This window comes from Orcinus orca, chromosome 6, assembly GCF_937001465.1.
Source record: "Orcinus orca chromosome 6, mOrcOrc1.1, whole genome shotgun sequence".
Taxonomy (NCBI): domain Eukaryota; kingdom Metazoa; phylum Chordata; class Mammalia; order Artiodactyla; family Delphinidae; genus Orcinus; species Orcinus orca.
In genome coordinates, this window is record NC_064564.1 from 103,596,339 (window position 1) to 103,616,640 (window position 20,302).

The window sequence follows — 20,302 nt, forward strand, 5'->3', positions numbered from 1 at the left end:
TAAAGGACAGAGCTTACTCTGAGGTCAAGAATCAAGGGAGAAGGTGACTTTCAGCAGAGAGTTAATTGTCCCAGATAAAAAATCTTCAGCAAAAACACACTTAGCCAAAATGTCACTGTCAGCACCCTTAGGGCTACTCCTGGTCTTGACACCAGAACCCTACACCCAACCCACTAACCAACTCTTGACCTTTCAGCAACTGAAACTTGCTTCTCATGCATTCATTCATTCACTCATTCATTCACTCACTCACTTATTCATTCAAGAAAAGATGTATTGATGCAGGAACTGTTTCAGTACCTGGTACGCAGCAATAAACGAGATGAGCAAAGGTCAACTCTTTATAAAACTTATGTTCTCATATATAAATTTCTCCTCTCTGGTCTGCCAGAAAGTTGGCTCTCTTTGGATAGATCTCAACTTATTTAACTGCACATCTCACTAAGCACCACCCAACGTAAACCCCATGTTATCTACTATATTACCTAGAAACCCCCCATGCTACAATCCCCTTCAAGGCAGAGACATTCTTATTCTCTGTGCATTCTTGGTCTTTACAACTTCATGAAGTCCTTGTGTCCCTTTAAACGTTAATAATACAGGGATCAGCAAATAACAGAAACAATCTATAAACAACTGGAAACATTTAGTACATTATAAGACATACATAGGACATAACTACACACATTGTATTCTCATTTCATATCCAATTGCAATGAAAAGTGGCTGCTGAAGACATGAAAATAAACTGCATATGATGGCAAATATGACTGACATCTGTATCAATTTGAAAAGAAAATTCAATCTGCTTTGAATGCCATTTACAAATTGTTTCAATCATACTTATGTTCTAAGTTATTAGTGCTTAAAAGGTCATAGAAACATGAATTTTAAGCTGGAAAATATCTTAGGAATTATTCAGGGTTGTAATTTGTATCTTGCCACTAATTGACTGAGTGACACCAGGCAACTTGCTTAGCCTCCGTGACCCTCAATACATCAGACTAGATGATTGCTAGGGACCTTTCTAGCATTAAAATTATGTTTCCACTGATCTCCTTGTTGAAAAGAAGGAATATGAAGTTCACAATACGTGACATACCCAAGGTCAAATGACAAATCTGTGGCAAAGCTGGCACTAGGATTGAGAGCCTATGACTTTTTTCATTGCACACATTTAAAAGTCACACAAGGACTAAATGAAAAGCCAGCAGATGGAAACATCCAGGTTACTGCAAGTTTCTTCATTAGGTGGTCAGGTCTTAGAGGCCAGAGGCTGTATCTTACTTTCTTCTCACATAATCTAGCACAGTTGTGCATTGCTGAACTAAAGGTATTTCATAAAATAGTTATTAAATTAATTGAAATGTTTATTAAATTAATGAAGTGAAGACACTATGGACTAAATAACTGATTATAAAATATAGCAGTAGACACTATGTTTTGAGTGCCCACCATAAATTAGGTACCGTACCAAGTGCATTTTAAATGTGATTTTTCATCTTCTTCTCACAACAACTGTGCAAAATGGGAATTATTTGCCTTTTTTTGTATATGTAAAAATGAGGCTTGGATATGTTAAATGACCTGCCAAAGTCAGTAAACAGAAAGGCAAGCATTTGAACCCAGTTCTGTAGGATTCCAAAGGATATTCCAATTCTACTCTGGTTCACTAAAGGCTTGAATGAATAAACGAACAGGTGAAAGAATTAGTGACTAGATGAGTTAGTGTTCTGCAGCTACCTGCCTCATGTGGTTGGGGCCATACTGTCAATGATTTTGTACACAGAATGTAACATGATACCCCACCCATTTGCTGAAATTTAACAAAGCTGTTTCACACTAAGATTCACCCATGATGACATTTTTAAAATCACTTTTACTGAGGTAACTGGTTTGTAACACTATACATTTCATGTGTACATTGTATTTCTATTTCTGTACACGCTACAACATGCTCACCACCAAAAATTTAGTTTCCACCCATCACCATAGAGTTGATCCCCTTTACCCATGTCACTCTCCCCATTCTTAAGGTCAAGGCCTGATCATTTGGACTGTGTGGTGCTGCATTTGATCGCACCATAGCACGTAGTCCTTGAATGTTCACTTCCTGTCTTCAGAGAGCTGCAGAGTAACGGTAGTTTATTCTGGAAGGGAGCATGATGCCGCCCTCCGGCAACATTTTCAAGCCTTCTCTGAGCCATCACTGAGACTCTTCTTTGCCTTGGTCCTTGATTAGTTTGTTCTCATCCCATCCACTGTTACGGTGGCAAATGCTTAATGATTGACTTTCCAAAGAAAATAAGCCATGATTTGTAACATTTACCAATTTTGTTGGGTATAAATACTCTCATCACAGCCAATTTCCAAGCTACCTGCATGACAGAACTGAACAAAGAGCTGGGATGAGATGGTAACAATCGACTCTCATGAGTTCACAGAAAATAATGAAAGGAGGAAGAAAGGGAGGGAGGGAGGGAGGGAGAGAAGGAGAGAGAAAGGAAGGAAATTTCCCTCCCTAGGCTCCTTGAAAAAATCGAATTCACCAACTTTCAGTTTCTTCCTCTATATCCACCTATATATAAACTCAGATTTTAACTCCATACAAGCCAGCTCCAGCACACTCTGGAATCAATTCCATAATCGGCCCTGCAGGTGGTACTAATTATTGAAATCCCTGGACAAACACACCTGAGCTGGACTTCGGCACAGAGGCAGGAAACCTTGACCAGGCTCCTTCACACATCACGGCAATTATATATTCTTCAGCAACACTATCTCCCCAATTTCCTTCTCCTTTCTGGTCAGCTGGGAAGAATGATCCTTCTTGCTGACACATCCAATAAAGCATTAAGGCATGATGACCCGTACTTAGACTCCATGACTTAGTTCAGCCCTATAGATCCCCCAACAGAAGGAAGGGCTCATTTAAGGGAAGCTAAGCCACTTCTGTCAGCTCTAAGATCTGAATATGTACAGGGCTTGGGAGTTTAGTTTTTCCATGACTTCCCCAAATTCTAATTCTTGGTGGAAGGTTGAGGAGAGAACACCCAGATATTCCCTTGGGCAGTTAGATGTTCCCTAAAACAACTGGATAGATAGAAGGCAAGTTTCCCTTTTTCAGTGGCCGATGTAGCCTTCCTAAAATCCCTGGTGGTTCTCAGAATCTTCAGATCCTCATCTTTCTGTGAGCTCTCTTCACCCCACCTTTCCAACCTTATCTCCTTCCACTCCCCTGGTTCTCTTCCTCTACCTCATGTGCAGCACATTCTCCAGAGGCCAGCCCAGCTATGCTGCTCTCTGGTTCTGGGAATCACTCTAGACTTACTTCCTCTCTTTCTCCATCATCAAGATTCCTCTGCTCAAGCACCTTTTACTCATACTCCCTACTGATTCTACAAGGCTCAGCTAAAAGGTCATCTTTTCCATGATGGATCTCCTGAAATTCCCATCTAGAATACATCTCTCCCTTTTCTCCAGGCATGAGGTACTCTATAAATGCCTGTTCTTGATTTATTCTACATTGTGTCTTTTATAATAGCTGTAGAGGAGCGTATTATTTTTATCCCTGCAAAAATGTGAAATCCATGAAGGCAGGAACATTGTCCAGTTTGTCTGTGATTTCTCATAGCACTTGACACACAAGACTTAATGCATTTGTGGAATTAAGAAAATATTGCTTGAACGTATTTAACAAACTGAAATAAATTTTACATAGTGGGTTTGAATCAAGCTCCATGAAAATATATTCAGGGAACTTATGTTCCTATTTCCACTCCTTATGTGTAGATCACCCCATCCATTTATGTCTTGTGATTTGCAACAGCAAGGTGCTCTGCTGAAGGATAAATAAGATACAGCAGTAAGCTGGAAGGAGCTTACATTTTAGCGTTGCAGTTTCCAAATAATAACTCACGTTTTAATCAAATTTCTAGTCAACAGAAAACTCTGGTGATACTGTAGAAGTCATCCATTCTACAGAGAGGAAATGAGAGGTAATTAAGTAAATAGAATTTTGGAAAGTAGATAATTAAAGGATAGAAGAAATTTCAGGTAGAGGGAAGAGCCTGAACTCTAGTCAGAAGGTAAAACTCTGCATAGGGTGTTTGGGGGGTGGGAGGATGGTGAATGTGAGCAGAGAGGAGAATGCAAAGGGGAATGTTCTTGGGAATGTATGTAGCTGAATGGGAGGGTGAGACTCTCTAGCTGGTGTGGTTACTGGACAGCTCTTGGTGACCCAATTTCTCTAGTGCTGGAAAATATTTAATCTGAGTTTATATGTAAGTGGGTATGGAGGAAGAAGCTGAAAATTGGTGAATACAAATTTTTCAAGGAGCATGGGAAGGGAAATTTCCTTCCTTCCTCCCTCCTTCCCCCCTCCTTCCCCCTTTCATTTTTTTTTTTTTATATGTCAGTATAACGATAAGTTTTAAAGATACACAGATGAGCAAAACACATGCTTTGAATCCCCCTCTCCAGCCCCTAGCAAAGCTTACAGTCTGGTGGTAGATCCAGACGAGGAAAGAACAATGACCGCCCAGGGGCAAGGACTATAACACAGGGAGGCACGGAGGCTATGAGAGCAGAGAGGAGGACCCCTGAATTTGGTCAGGGCTGGGGGTGGCGAGTCATGAATGCCTCTGAGAGGAAGGATGTTTGGGCTTCATGAAATGGAAATAAAAAGAGCCCTGGGGCTTCCCTGGTGGCACGGTGGTTGAGAGTCCGCCTGCTGATGCAGGGGACACGGGTTCGTGCCCCGGTCCGGGAGGATCCCACATGCCGTGGAGCGGCTGGGCCCGTGAGCCATGGCCGCTAAGCCTGCGCGTCCGGAGCCTGTGCTCCGCAACGGGAGAGGCCACAACAGTGAGAGGGCCGTGTACCGCAAAAAAAAACAAACAAACAAAAAAACCCAAAACAACAACAAAAAGAGCCCCTGGTCTCCAAGTAAAAGGAGGAGAAAGACATTTCAAGGGGGAGGAAAACAGCCCATGAAAGGGACGCAGGCATGAAAAGGCATGGTGCCTTCAGCGAAGTGCGGGTATCAGTGGACCTAGAGCCCACGGTATGTGACAAATAGAGACAGGAGATAAAGTGATAAAAGTAAGCATGATTTTGTCAAGATAAATAATGAATTAACAAATACGGTGACTGGGCCTCTCGCTGTTTGTTTAGAACATGAGAGGACTATTTGGGTAGAATAGTTTAGAGCCTTGCTGTACCAAGGGTAGTACCTGGGTCAGAAATATCGGCAAGAGCTGACGGCCTTTTAGGGAAGTAGAATCTCAGGCCTCACTGTAGACCTACTGAGGGCTTGAGAAGCATTGGTTAGGAGCACAGGATCCTAGGTTTGAATCCTGGCTCTGCCACCTGTGTGTGTGACTTTGTTCCTTTTATCTTTCTTCTCTGGGTATCAGTATCATCAGTGATAAAATTGAGAAGGTCAACCCAGTGGATTCTAGCAACATCTTCAACTCTAAGGGGCTGAGTGCGTGCGTATGTGTGTGTGTGTGTGTGTGTGTACGTGTGCGTGTGTGTGTGTCTGTGTGTGTGTGTTGGGGGTAAGGGGATACTGCTTAGGGTGTCAGTGCCTTAAAGTCTAAATGTTTTAATTAAGAGAAAGAAGATTCAGCTGTCTGGTCCAATGGTACACTAGAGTTGCATCACATCTTCTGAATAGCTTCCCCAGTAGGCCTATGTAAAGGCTGGAAAAATGTGTCTGAATATAGGCTCCCAACTAAAGGATAAGGAGGGAATGATGGTTAGAAAGCCTAGTCCCTGCCTGATTCTGCAGAGACACAGGGGTTAGCCTGGAGAATCCCTCTCCTTACTCCCGAATTGCTTGCCCCATGGAGAAGCGGAAGAGAATTTGGGTAGAGAAAGCAAACTCTTGGCCTGGGCCACTGAGTCTCCTCAGCTCTACAGAGCCTTCCTCACGGCATCAGTACAGTGAGATTTTCAGGCAAGATGGCCAGAATCTTGTCAATGGAGAGGCAGGTGAAATTGCAGAAAAAAATATACCAGTATGAGTTGTAGGGAAGAGCACAGGACGGGGAGAAGGGGAACTGGGGTTCTAATGCCAGCTTCATTTCTAACTTGCTTTGTGATCTCAGTAAGCTTTTCTCCTCTCTAACTCCTATTTCCCTGTTTGTGGACATTAGTAGCTATTGGGCAGCAGCTATGAGTAAGATGCTGTCCATTTACTAAGCAATAACTGTAGATCAGATGGTGTCTTTGGGGTTAACAGTGTCCGTATGTTGTTGACTCACAAATTTCTATCTCCTGCGAAGACCTCTTCTTTGAATAAGACTCTTGGATTCAAATGCCTATTTCTCATCTCTACCTGATGTTTAGGAGTCATCTTGAACTAATACCCAAAATGGCAGTCTCCATCCCCTTCACCTCAGCCCTGACCCGCCTACAGCAGCTTCTGACTCAACAAATGATAAGTCCGTCATGTCACTGTTCAGACTGAATGATTTGGAATCATCTTTGACTCCTCTTTATTTCTCATCTTCCATATACAATAACAAGTTCTGTCAAGTCTACACTCTAAATATATCCAGAATTTGATCATTTATCACCATCTTCTCCCCTAATCCCTGTGTTCCCAGCCACTACCAACTCCTGTCTACATTGGAAAAACAGTGCCCTTGAACGCCCTCTAAGTTGATTTGTCACACAACAGTCAGAGTAGTCCTGTTAAAATGTAGGTCAGATCATGTTGCTCCTTTGCTCAGAATCCTCCAATGACTTCTCATCTCACTCAGAGTAACATCCAAAGTCCTTTTCCTATATAAGGCCTTCCAACCTCCCCCCATCACCACCCCCTTCCCAAGCTTCTTTTCAAGTTTGCACCCTAACTTCTCTCTCTCTCCCCTCCAACCACACTGGTCTTCCTGCTAGTGCTGAATCAATGGGATCTTCCTGTGCTCCTGCTGCAGAGGCTGTCCCTTGCTATTCCCTCTGCCTAGAATGCTTTCCCCCCAGATGTTAAGCATGGCTTCCACCGTCTCCATCTTAAAGCGCCGGCTCAAATGTTACCACCTTGGAGAAGACTTCCCTGACCACTCTTTCTGTAATAACAACTCCACCCCTACTCCCAGCTCAGCATCCCTTATGCTTCGTGCTCTCCCCCCAGCATTTATCATCCCCTGACACAGTATATCCACATTTACCTGTTTGTCTATTGCAGCACTGTCCCACAGAACTTTCTGCAGTGATGGTAATGTCCCGAGTCCTCCAAGAGGTAACCACTGGACACATTAGCTATGGAGCACTTGAAATGTGGCTAACGTGGCTGAGGAAATGTTTACTTTTATTTAATTTTAATTAACTTAAATTTAAACAGCCACAGGTGGCTAGTGGCTATCTTCTCAGGCAGTGTAAATATAATGTCTCTGTAGAATATGAACTTAATTAGGACAGAGATTTTGCCTTTTTTGTTCACTGCTATGTCACCAATGCCTAGAAAAGTGCCCGGCTACTCAATAAATATCTACCAAATGAATGAATAAATGAGTATACTAGGAGATTTCCATACATTATCCCATTTAATCCTAACAACAGGCTTGTGAGTTAGATGCTACTTTCCTTCTCTAGTACTCAGAGAGGGAAAGTATCTTGCTAAGGAATGCCCAGCTAGTTTGTACCCTACAGCCAACATCTCCCCATTTAAGGTGAAAAAGTTCTGGGGATCTAATGTACAGAATGGTGAACAGTTAACCATATGGTATTACATGTGGAAAACTCCTAAGAGAGTAGATCTTAAATGCTATCACCACATACACAAAAAAAGTAAGGTGATGGAAGTGTTAATGAACCTTATTGCTATAATCATTTATATGTGTATTAAATCATCACATTGTACACCTTAAACTTATACAATGTTATATGTCAATTATATTTCAATAAAGATGAAAAAAAAATGATAAAGAATACCCAGATAGTGAAAGGTACTGATAGACAGGATCTGAGCTCAGGGATGTCTGGTGACATTCAGACACTTTGCTTTGCTGAAATTGGACTAGATGTTCTCTGTGGTCCTTTCTGAGATGCTGTGGTTTTATAAGTATTTGCTTTGTTGTCCGGCAATGGCAGCACATAGTTTAACCCCCAGTGGGATTGATGGACCTTTACATAAAGCCCCTTGTCAATCACTCAGAAGCCATGATTCTTCAGGCAGAAGGAGTGCAGACCATCTTCCAGCCGACACCCTCCCTCCCTCTATCCCCATCCCTGCTCATGGCTCACCGGTTTCTGGGTCGCAGAGCTGCTCACAGGCATCTGTGGTCCTCTGTCCGCAGAGGTCCCTCACCCATGGGGAGGTGGCGTTGATCTGGTAATACAGGGACAGCTTGGCCGGGTTTAACCAGTCGGAGATGTCCAGGTAGCTCCCTTCACTCACCACAAAGCTGCTCCCTGTGGGGAAACAGAGAGAGAGCTACTTTCTCCACGATTTTAGGGTACAGGTGTCATGCCACTGATGCTGCAGGGCAGGAACAGAGACAGGTGCACACAAGCCATCCGCCCTGCGACCCCAGGTCCTCTGTTCTCGCTTAGCTACACACATTCGCAGAGCATTTACAATGTGCCAGTCATGGTGTCAGCAGCCAGTGAAGACAGACAAGTCAGACGTGAGAGGCAGTTCAGCCTAGTGCTTAAGGGTCAGGCCCTTAGGACTGAGAGAGACTTGGGTTCAAATCCTGGATCCACCTTTACCGGCCATGGACTTTGGACAAGTCACTCAATGCCTCTGGGCCTTGGCTACATCATCGGTAAATAGGAATAGTAACGGAACCCACCTCATTGTTGCGAAAATGAAATAAATCAATGTAGATAAAGTGCTTAGCCAGTGCCTCATTTGTCCTAGTAAAGAATGATGAAACATTCAAATTTAAAATATAAAAAAAGCTTTTGTTTCTGTCACCCAGGCATCCCCCTTGGAACAGGGGTCACTCACTAATACCCCACAGGGGGGAGGCAGATTATATCCCTCGGAAGCACTGGCTGAGTATAAGGGAAATAGCATGCTGGCCCCCTGGCCTTGGTTGCGTTTTGTTTTGTTTTATTGTATGAGAGAGAGAGAAAGAAAGAGAGAGAGAGAGATGGATTCAAAGAAATCTGTAGCACCTTTAAAAGAAAAGCAGCACTTATGCAATGGAAGATGCCTTAATGTTGGGATATAATAAGGAAAGATGGAGTTTGGGGTGAACTGGGTACTAAAGGCTCTATGAAAATGAAGCAGGTGCAACTCAGCTCTAGCCAGCTCTTGTCAAATGGGTCTAAAGGTAAGTGGTGCAAGGACTTCAGGTTTTCATCAGGAGAGGCTGAAAATTTACATTTTTATTGTAATCAACCAATTTGGAAATGATGGTTTAAATTTGTTCTTGAAAGCTTGTGTAGGCCAAACAAAACACCCCCCCTCCACACACGCACATACACACTTACACAGTCATATACGGGTTACATACATATATACACATACATATATTACATATATTCTTTGGGGTCAAGGAGCAGAAGCCCATTCAGGGTGGCTGCATATTGGGTGTAAATGCTGAGTGTATATATGTCGCAATATAGTGAAGGTAGAATTTCACAGAGGGAAATGGAAAAAAGGAGTTCAAATAGGACCAGGTTCCTCAAAGCTGGACTTGGAGAGTGGTTCTAGATTTATGGCAGATCTAGAGACCTCAGCAGAAGGAGATCTTAAATTGTTTCAAAATTAGCATGACTTGGCTTCTCTCCCTACATCTGCTTCTCTCTACCTCACTACCAAGCAACAAAATCTTTCCATGTAGGCAATTTAAATGTTCCAAAGAGGGACTCAATTAATAGACATCCTGTGGGTTTGGCAGCAACCTCTTTGTCAGGTCCCATCAGACCCTGCTGGCTAACCAATGGTCGGGTTCGTCTTGCCTCTGGTACCCAGCTGTGGTCCAATGGGCAATGGTCAGAGAGGCAGGGCCACATCAAACCCTACCTGGCTGCCCTGAGGATCTAAGATTCCCTGGAAAGGATATGGGCATGGCAGGCAATGTTATCTTCTCTAAGTCGTACACATGTTATGATTTATATCATCGTATAGAATGAGTTCCTAAATAAAAGCACAGTGGACGATATGGTTTTGGTGAGGATGAAAGAGGACTCTATGTGCAAAGCATTGGGAGTAGATAGCATCTGGCTGGGAGAAAAGGAAATGACCACATTTGAAGTTGGCCTTAAAATCCTTGGCAGCTAAAGCAAAAAAAGAAGAAGTCTGTTGGATTCCATATTTTAAATTTCTGGCAAGGGGAGATATGCAAATCGATCTCCAAAGCCATATTTTCCCCTCTGGAACTAAGCCCGAGCAGAAACATGTCACATGGGTCCTTGTGCAAGGCACTGAACGTCAGTATCAACTACAGATTTTTCTTTTAAAAAGCACAGTCATGCTGTTTAAGTGGATAATTCTTGTATTTATTCTCACTAAAGACTGAGGGATGGATATTGAATTATGTCCCAGGGCTGAGTTTGGCTAATCCCACTACTTTAGGAAAGCTACACAGCACAGGGATAAAGAGAATAGAGTCAGCAAGATATGTATTCAGATCTTCACTCCGCTACCCACCAGCTCTGTAAACTTGGACAGGAAAACAAATCCTCAGTTATATCCTGTGAAAGCTGTGAATACTGATTTCCCCTTCACAGGGTTAAAAAAAGATAAGGATTTAATGAGACAATGCATTTGTCTTAGGTCAGGTGCACCAGAAATCACTCTTAATGGCAGAGACTGACATGCAGGAGGTTTTTTGGGGTGTTCTCTTGTGAGGGCATGAGCAAAGAGGGGTTGGGCAGAGGGAGAAGGTAGATCGCCATGCCGTTGTAGCAAAGCCCTCAGCTGATCCCACGGGAAGCCCTGGAACTAAGATGGTCCTTCTGAGTTGTTCCAAATCAAGATAAGGGTGTCAGGTCTTCGTATCCCCACAGAGCCAGTCATAGGCCATAAGACATCCCTGGGGAAGGGACATAAACTTGGATGAAGTGGTCCCTTTTAATGGAGGGCACTTCTCCAAGGAAGACTGAGAGAGAGCGGTCAACCGTCAACATTCCAGGTGGCTGGGGGAATGAGTGCCCCTGTTCTAATGAGAGATTTGGAAGCAGCATTACAACATCCACTATAGTACGTGAAGTCCCTGGCACATGGGGGAATCTCAACTTGCTGGAGCTATTTTCATTACTACTTGGATTTCTTATGAGCTTGGAAGCTCTGAATGCAATACTGGTTAACAGATCTTTTCAAACATGAGAAATATGATTCTCATTGGAAGTGACTCACTCGAGAGCAGGTTATCCTCAGCTTCCTTACAAAGATACTACGCCTAGGTATACTGTTGGTTTAATGACACAAGGAAGTTACCATCCTTTGAACGCACTCTCTGGTCCAGATCCTGGGATGAATGCTCACTTAATCCTTACAAGAGCCTTGCAGCATGGGTATGTCCCTGCTTTTACAGAAGGACAACGTGAAGTTCAGAGAGATGTTGACTTAGCCAAACTTGCACAACTATTCAGTGGCCAAAGGGGAAACTGAACCCAGGTTTCTCAGCATTCAAAGCTGGGACCTGCCCATTATTCCAGACGGTCTTGAGAATTGGAGCTTTGGTTGGGTATCAGGCAGAGGTGACTTCCTTGGTCTTTCTCCTCCTCCTCTGGGAGTCTGTGCATCCCCCTTCAGTGTGTTCCTATAGTGTTGAAGGGCTTTTGCTTTCTCTAATAGGTTGTGATCTCCTGCAGGGAAGGATTCGTTCGTTACTCCGTTGCAATCCAGCTCTCAGTAAAAAGGCTTTGCACATATTAGGAGCTTGGTGACTATCTGCTTAATGAAATAATGAAATCAAAATTCCATGCTTGATAAAAGGAGCCTGATTTTAACTCAGGCAAGATGGTTCTGTGGGACGTGAGGCCACCATCTTCTCGGTCTGCTGGATTTCTGAACAAAGTCACTATTCCTCGCCCCAGCAACTCATTCCTTGATTTACTGTCCTGTAGTGCGGTGAGCAGCACGAGCTTGGACTCTTAACAAATGTTGGCGCAGCCAGCCAGGAGCCTTGCTACTTGTGGCCAGCCGGCCCTGGTTGGGGAATTTGGGGGTAAGGCCCTAGCAGCTGCCGGGACAGCTTGTCCTGAGGATCTTTCCCTTCAAAATTCCCCAAAGTGGCACCAGCTTCCCCAGAGCTTGAAAGTTGGAGCAACAAATCGACGTTTGGGAGCCAACAGGGTCCATACACTAGAAATCAACTCCCAGAGGTGATGTTATTATAAGTGCCAAAGGGAAGGAACTCTTTAATAAGTCTTTCGCATTGTCATCAGAATAAAGGTACAACTGCTTCACAACAGACAGGCCGTGTGGATGAAAGGCTCTTGGTGCTGCAGCCAGGAGTCAGTCAGTGCTGTGCCTCTGAGGTGGGAGAGTCAACTTCAGGACACTGGTCCACAAGAGACCTCCCAGCTCCATGTAATATCAAACGGCGAAAATCTCCCAGAGATCTCCATCTCAACACCAAGATCCAGCTTCACCCAACGACCAGCAAGCTACAGTGCTGGACACCCTATGCCAAACAACTAGCAAGACAGGAACACAGCACCATCCATTAGCAGAGAGGCTGTCTAAAATCATAATAAGGCCACAGACACCCCAAAACACACCACCAGATGTGGACCTGACCACCAGAAAGACAAGATCCAGCCTCATCCACCTGAACACAGGCACTAGTCCCCTCCACCAGGAAGCCTACACAACCCGCTGAACCAACTTTAGCCACTGGGGACAGACACCAAAAACAATGGGAACTACAAGCCTGCGGCCTGCAAAAAGGAGACCCCAAACACAGTAAGATAAGCAAAATGAGAAGACAGAAAAACACACAGCAGATGAAGGAGCAAGATAAAAACCCACCAGACCTAACAAATGAAGAGGAAATAGGCAGTCTACCTGAAAAAGAATTCAGAGTAATGATAGTAAAGATGATCCAAAACCTTGGAAATAGAATAAAGAAAATGCAAGAAACATTTAACAAGGACCTAGAAGAACTAAAGAGGAAGCAAGCAACAATGAACAACACAATAAATGAATTAAAAAATACTCTAGATGGGATCAATAGCAGAATAACTGAGGCAGAAGAACGGAGAAGTGACCTGGAAGATAATATAGTGGAAATAACTACTGCAGAGCAGAATAAAGAAAAAAGAATGAAAAGAACTGAGGACAGTCTCAGAGACCTCTGGGACAACATTAAACGCACCAACATTAGAATTATAGGGGTCTCAGAAAAAGAAAAGAAAAAGAAAGGGACTGAGAAAATATTTGAAGAGATTATAGTTGAAAACTTCCCTAATATGGGAAAGGAAATAGTTAATCAAGTCCAGGAAGCACAGAGAGTCCCATACAGGATAAATCCAAGGAGAAACACACCAAGACACATATTAATCAAACTATCAAAAATTAAATACAAAGAACAAATATTAAAAGCAGCAAGGGAAAAACAACAAATAACACACAAGGGAATCCCCATACGGTTAACAGCTGATCTTTCAGCAGAAACTCTGCAAGCCAGAAGGGAGTGGCAGGACACATTTAAAGTGATGAAGGACAAAAACCTACGACCAAGATTACCCAGCAAGGATCTCATTCAGATTTGATGGAGAAATTAAAACCTTTAAAGACAAGCAAAAGCTGAGAGAGTTCAGCACCACAAAACCAGCTTTACAACAAACGCTAAAGGAACTTCTCTAGGCAAGAAACACAAGAGAAGGAAAAGACCTACGATAACAAACACAAAACAATTAAGAAAATGGGAATAGGAACATACATATCAATAATTACCTTAAATGTAAATGGATTAAATGCTCCCACCAAAAGACACAGACTGGCTGAATGGATACAGAAACAAGACCCATATATATGCTGTCTACAAGAGACCCACTTCAGACCTAGGGGCACATACAGACTGAAAGTGAGGGGATGGAAAAAGATATTCCATGAAAATGGAAACCAAAAGAAAGCTGGAGTAGCAATTCTCATATCAGACAAAACAGACTTTAAAATAAAGACTATTACAAGAGAAAAAGAAGGACACTACATAATGATCAAGGGATCGATCCAAGAAGAAGATATAACAATTGTAAATATTTATGCACCCAACACAGGAGCACCTCAATACATAAGGCAAATACTAACAGCCATACAAGGGGAAATCGACAGTAACACATTCATAGTAGGGAACTTTAACACCCCACTTTCACCAATGGACAGATCATCCAAAATGAAAATAAATAAGGAAACACAAGCTTTAAATGATACATTAAACAAGAGGGATATTTATAAGACATTCCATCCAAAAACAACAGAATACACATTTTTCTCAAGTGCTCAAGGAACATTCTCCAGGATAGATCATATCTTGGGTCACAAATCAAGCCTTGGTAAATTTAAGAAAATTGAAATTGTATCAAGTATCTTTTCCGACCACAACGCTATGAGACTAGATATCAATTACAGGAAAAAATCTGTAAAAAATACAAACACATGGAGGCTAAACAATACACAACTTAATAACGAAGTGATCACTGAGGAAATCAAAGAGGAAATAAAAAAATGCCTAGAAACAAATGACAATGGAGACAAGACGATCCAAAACCTATGGGATACAGCAAAAGCAGTTCTAAGAGGGAACTCTATAGCAATACAATCCTACCTTAAGAAACTGGAAATATCTCAAATAAACAACCTAACCTTGCACCTAACACAATTAGAGAAAGAAGAACAAAAAACCCCCAAAGTCAGAGAAGGAAAGAAATCATAAAGATAAGATTAGAAATAAAAAAGAAATGAAGGAAACAATAGCAAAGATCAATAAAACTAAAAGCTGGTTCTTTGAGAAGATAAACAAAATTGATAAACCATTAGCCAGACTCATCAAGAAAAAAAGGGAGAAGCCTCAAATCAATAGAATTAGAAATGAAAAAGGAGAAGTAACAACCGACACTGCAGAAATACAAAAGATCATGAGAGATTACTACAAGCAACTCTATGCCAATAAAATGGACAACCTGGAAGAAATGGACAAATTCTTAGAAATGCACAACCTGCCGAGACTGAACCAGGAAGAAATAGAAAATATGAACAGACCAATTCCAAGCACTGAAATTGAGACTGTGATTAAAAAATCTTCCAACAAACAAAAGCCCAGAACCAGGTGTCTTCACAGGCGAATTCTACCAAACATTTAGAGAAGAGCTAACACCTATCCTTCTCAAACTCTTCCAAAATATAGCAGACAGAGGAACACTCCCCCAAACTGATTCTACGAGGCCACCATCACCCTGATACCAAAACCAGACAAAGATGTCACAAAGAAAGAAAACTACAGGCCAATATCACTGATGAACATAGATGCAAAAATCCTCAACAAAATACTAGCAAACAGAATCCAACACCACATTAAAAGGATCATACACCATGATCAAGTGGGGTTTATCCCAGGAATGCCAGGATTCTTCAATATAGGAAAATCATTCAACGTGATACAGCATGTTAACAAACTGAAGGAGAAAAACCATATGATCATCTCAATAGATGCAGAGAAAGCTTTCGACAAAATTCAACACCGATTTATGATAAAAACCCTGCAGAAAGCAGGCATAGAGGGAACTTTCCTCAACATAATAAAGGCTATATATGACAAACGCACAGCCAACATCGTCCTCAATGGTGAAAAACTGAAAGCATTTCCACTAAGATCAGGAACAGGACAAGGTTGCCCACTATTTCCACTATTATTCAACATAGTTTTGGAAGTTCTAGCCACAGCAATCAAGGAAGAAAAAGAAATAAAAGGAATCCACATTGGAAAAGAAGTAAAGCTGTCACTGTTTGCAGATGACATGATACTATACATAGAGAATCCCAAAGATGCTACCAGAAAACTACTAAAGATAATCAATGAATTTGGTAAAGTAGCAGGATACAGAATTAATGCACAGAAATCTCTGGCATTCCTATACACTAATGATGAAAAATTTGAAAATGAAATTAAGAAAACACTCCCATTTACCACTGCAACAAAAAGAATAAAATATCTAGGAATAAATCTACCTAAGGAGACAAAAGACCTGTATGCAGAAAATTATAAGACACTGATGAAAGAAATTAAAGATGATACAAAGAGATGGAGAGATATACCATGTTCTTCAATTGGAAGAATCAACATTGTGAAAATGACTCTACTACCCAAAGCAATCTACAGATTCAATGCAATCCCTATCAAACTACCACTGGCATTTTTCACAGAACTAGAACAAAAAATTTCACAATATGTATGGAAACACAAAAGACCCTGAATAGCCAACACAATCTTGAGAAAGAAAAATGGAGCTGGAGGAATCAGGCTCCCTGACTTCAGACTACACTAGAAAGCTACAGTAATCAAGACAGTATGGTACTGGTGCAAAAACAGAAATACAGATCAATGGAACAGGATAGAAAGCCCAGAGATAAACCCATGCACGTATGGTCCCCTTATCTTTGATAAAGGAGGCAAGAATATACAGTGGAGAAAAGACAGCCTCTTCGATAAGTGGTGCTGGGAAAACTGGACAGGTACATGTAAAAGTATGAGATTAGAACATTCCCTAACACCATACACAAAAATAAGCTCAAAATGGATTAAAGATGTAAATGTAAGGCCAGAAACTATCAAACTCTTAGAGGAAAACATAGGCAGAACACTCTATGACATAAATCACAGCAAGATCCTTTTTGACCCACCTCTTACAGAAATGGAAATAAAAACAAAAATAAACAAATGGGACCTAATGAAACTCCAAAGCTTTTGCACAGCAAAGGAAAGCATAAACAAGACCAAAGACAACCCTCAGAATGGGAGAAATATTTGCAAATGAAGCAACTGACAAAGGATTAATCTCCAAAATTTATAAGCAGCTCATGCAGCTCAATAACAAAACAACAAACAACCCAATCCAAAACTGGGCAGAAGACCTAAATAGACATTTCTCCAAAGAAGATATACAGATTGCCAACAAACACATGAAAGAATGCTCAACATCATTAATCATTAGAGAAATGCAAATCAAAACTACAATGAGATATCATCTCACACCAGTCAGAATGGCCATCATCAAAAAATCTAGAAACAATAAATGCTAGAGAGGGTGTGGAGAAAAGAGAACTCTTGCACTGCTGGTGGGAACATAAATTGATACAGCCACTATGGAAAACAGTATGGAGGTTCCTTAAAAAAGTACAGATAAAACTACCATACGACCCAGCAATCCCACTACTGGGCATATACCCTGAGAAAACCATAATTCAAAAAGAGTCATGTACCAAAATGTTCATTGTAGCTCTATTTACAATAGCCAGGTGATGGAAGCAACCTAAGTGTCCATCACCGGATGAATGGATAAAGAAGATGTGGCACATATATACAATGGAATATTACTCAACCATAAAAAGAAACAAAATTGAGTTATTTGTAGTGAGGTGGATGAACCTAGAGTCTGTCATACAGAGTGAAGTAAGTCAGAAAGAGTAAAACAAATACTGTAAGCTAACACATATATATGGAATCTAAGGAAAAAAAAAAAAAGAAAAAGGTCATGAAGAACCTAGGGGTAAGATGGGAATAAAGACACAGACCTACTAGAGAATGGACTTGAGGATATGGGGAGGGGGAAGGGTAAGCTGTGACAAAGTGAGAGAGTGGCATGGACATATATACACTACCAAACGTAAAATAGATAGCTAGTGGGAAGCAGCCGCATAGCACAGGGAGATCAGCTCGGTGCTTTGTGACCACCTAGAGGGGTGGGATAGGGAGGGTCGGAGGGAGGGAGACGCAAGAGGGAAGAGATATGGGAACATATGTATATGTATAACTGATTCACTTTGTTATAAAGCAGAAACTAACACACCATTGCAAAGCAATTATACTCCAATAAAGATATTAAAAAAAAATTCCATGCTTGACTAGAGGAAAGTTCAGCTTAGTTTATGATGGAATTGTGAAGTAGAAATGCTTCCTCATTGATCCCAAAGTTTAGTTTTTTTCAGCCTGTGGGAGCCAGAACACAAGACTAGCCCTTCAGTGTCTCCCTAGTTCCAAAGTAAAACTTGAAGTTTGCTATCGTGGCTCCTGAGCTCTTGTTCACCCCATGGGCTTGTGATGTGGATGACTAGAGATGCCAGAGGGACTCAGTGTGAAGGGGCAAAGGTGTGTGGCAGGGAGTTGCCACACCAGAGAGTGAAATGAAGTACCTGCAAAATTTAATCAAGGCTTAATCTATGTGCTCATTTAGCGAACAGTTATTAAACTGCTCCTTGAGTAAGAAATAGACATAAAGATTGAAAAACAGACTGACTCCATCAAGAAATTTGTAGAATAACGAGGGAGATCAAACGTATGACACGTAGATATAATACATCCTAGAGTGTTGTAAGAACTGCCTGAAAGGGATGGGCATTAAGTGGATATAAGGGGAAGGAAAAAGGGGAATCGGTGAGGAATCATTAGAGTTGGTCTTTAAGCTAGACCTTGAAGAATGCAAAAAAGAACAACAAACTAGGCAAAAGCTGAGGCGGAATTTGCCCCTTAAGCCTCGGCTTCAGACCTGGCTCATATGCCTCTTAATCTCTCTAATACGTACAAGGTATTCCACTCAACTAACAGCTATATATGCCCTGTTATAGATTCATCCATGCATTCATACATCTGTTCATTTAACAAATAAAGCACCTACTATGTGCCATGCCCTGTTCCTATGCTCTGGATGAGCAAAACATGGTGTCTATCCACTGAAAACTTGTAGTCCAGGAAGGAAGGAAGGAAGGAAGTTCAAAGTGGCAAATCTAAGGCAAAGCATGAGTGTTTTTAATCCTCTTTTTCTTACTCTCCCATCTAGACTGTGTATTTCTTGAAGGCAAAGACCGTGCCTTATGTAACTGTGCTATCACCACAGTGCTTAGAGTATAGTGGAGGTTCAGAAGATGTGTGTGTGTGTTGTGTATGTGTGCATGTGTGTGTTGAATGAGGGTGGGGGAAGGGAGAGAGAAAGTGTTATAAGCCAGAGTAGCAAGCAGTTCTCCCTGGGTAAACTCTACCAGTACTTCGAGAATAAATATTTACACAGGAAAGGAATAAAAATGCCTTATTCCACGTGTCTCCTATACCTCTAGTTTTCCAGCGGACCCCTGTTTTATCTTCTTGACTTTGGATCAAATGCATTCCCTTTTTCTGGGTGCTCTGAGAGTCTTCTTTTGTGCTCAAGTCAACTTCCTCAGAGTGCAATGACTCCGAAATGAATCTTTGCCAAAGTCTCAACTTCAAAATGTCATGTTTCCTTATTTTAAAATATATACATATTTTTCTCTCACTGGCTGTGGGAATATACATCATCTAATTAGCCAAATGGATTTTCAGTTCAGCCCAATCGTTTCCTTATTTTGCATCTGAAGTGCGGCGCTGCTCAGGGGACCGCCTGGGCACGGAGGTACTCATTAACTCTGATCTTCAATTACATTGATTATAAGCCTGCTTCTTTAACTGTGTGGCATAGATCGGGGTGAGCTGGGGAGCTCAGGACACTCCGTAGTGGAGTCGGAAAAGCCAGAGGCACATCAGCCCCCAAAGACACAGAGAGCTACAGATGAGAACTAAAAATACCACGGAAGGAGGTAGCATCAGACAAAACCGCCTGGAGAGCCAGACAGCCGCACAAATCTCTTTCATTACACCTCAAATCATGACACAGACCTCTGAAAACCATGGATAGAAAATTTCAAAGGAAGGCTCTGGTCACAGTGGTGAATGGGGAGCAGAGGAGGGAAGGACTGTATGGCTGAAAGATGGTCTTCACATAGAAGGTCAGGGAATTTTTTGAGCCCAACGTATTCTCTCTCTCCTGTTCCCTCTTTCTTTGGGTGCAAAATCATTACAGGCTTCCTTCTTTCTGTTACATCTGTTTCCCCATGAGGATCCCATCTGACTTGGACCTGGGAGAAACGTCTTTCCGGGACACAGGAGGAAACACAAAGTGTGATGAAGCAGGAATAAGGAGCGCATCTACCTTCAGCCCAATAGACCCCTGAAGAACGCACCCACTCCTACCTCTTCCCCTAACCCCCCAATCCACAGAGCCCCACACAATGTAGAATGAATACATTCTACCACCAGCCATTGACGAAACACTGTTTAAGGAGTGATCAAACTCTGCAAAAGTGAGGTTAAAAACAACGGTTTGA

General features: G+C 41.9%; 1 protein-coding gene across 6 annotated transcripts in view; it reads right to left on the bottom strand.

Annotated features, from left to right (window-relative positions):
- ASTN2 (astrotactin 2) overlaps window positions 1–20,302 on the bottom strand; it is a 917,697-nt gene that overhangs the window by 487,428 nt on the left and 409,967 nt on the right. For all 6 annotated transcript variants that reach the window (XM_049711017.1, XM_049711016.1, XM_049711015.1 and 3 more), the window contains one exon: window positions 8,254–8,421. In XM_049711017.1, coding sequence (XP_049566974.1) covers window positions 8,254–8,421 — 168 coding nt within the window. The remainder of the gene's footprint in view (window positions 1–8,253; window positions 8,422–20,302) is intronic.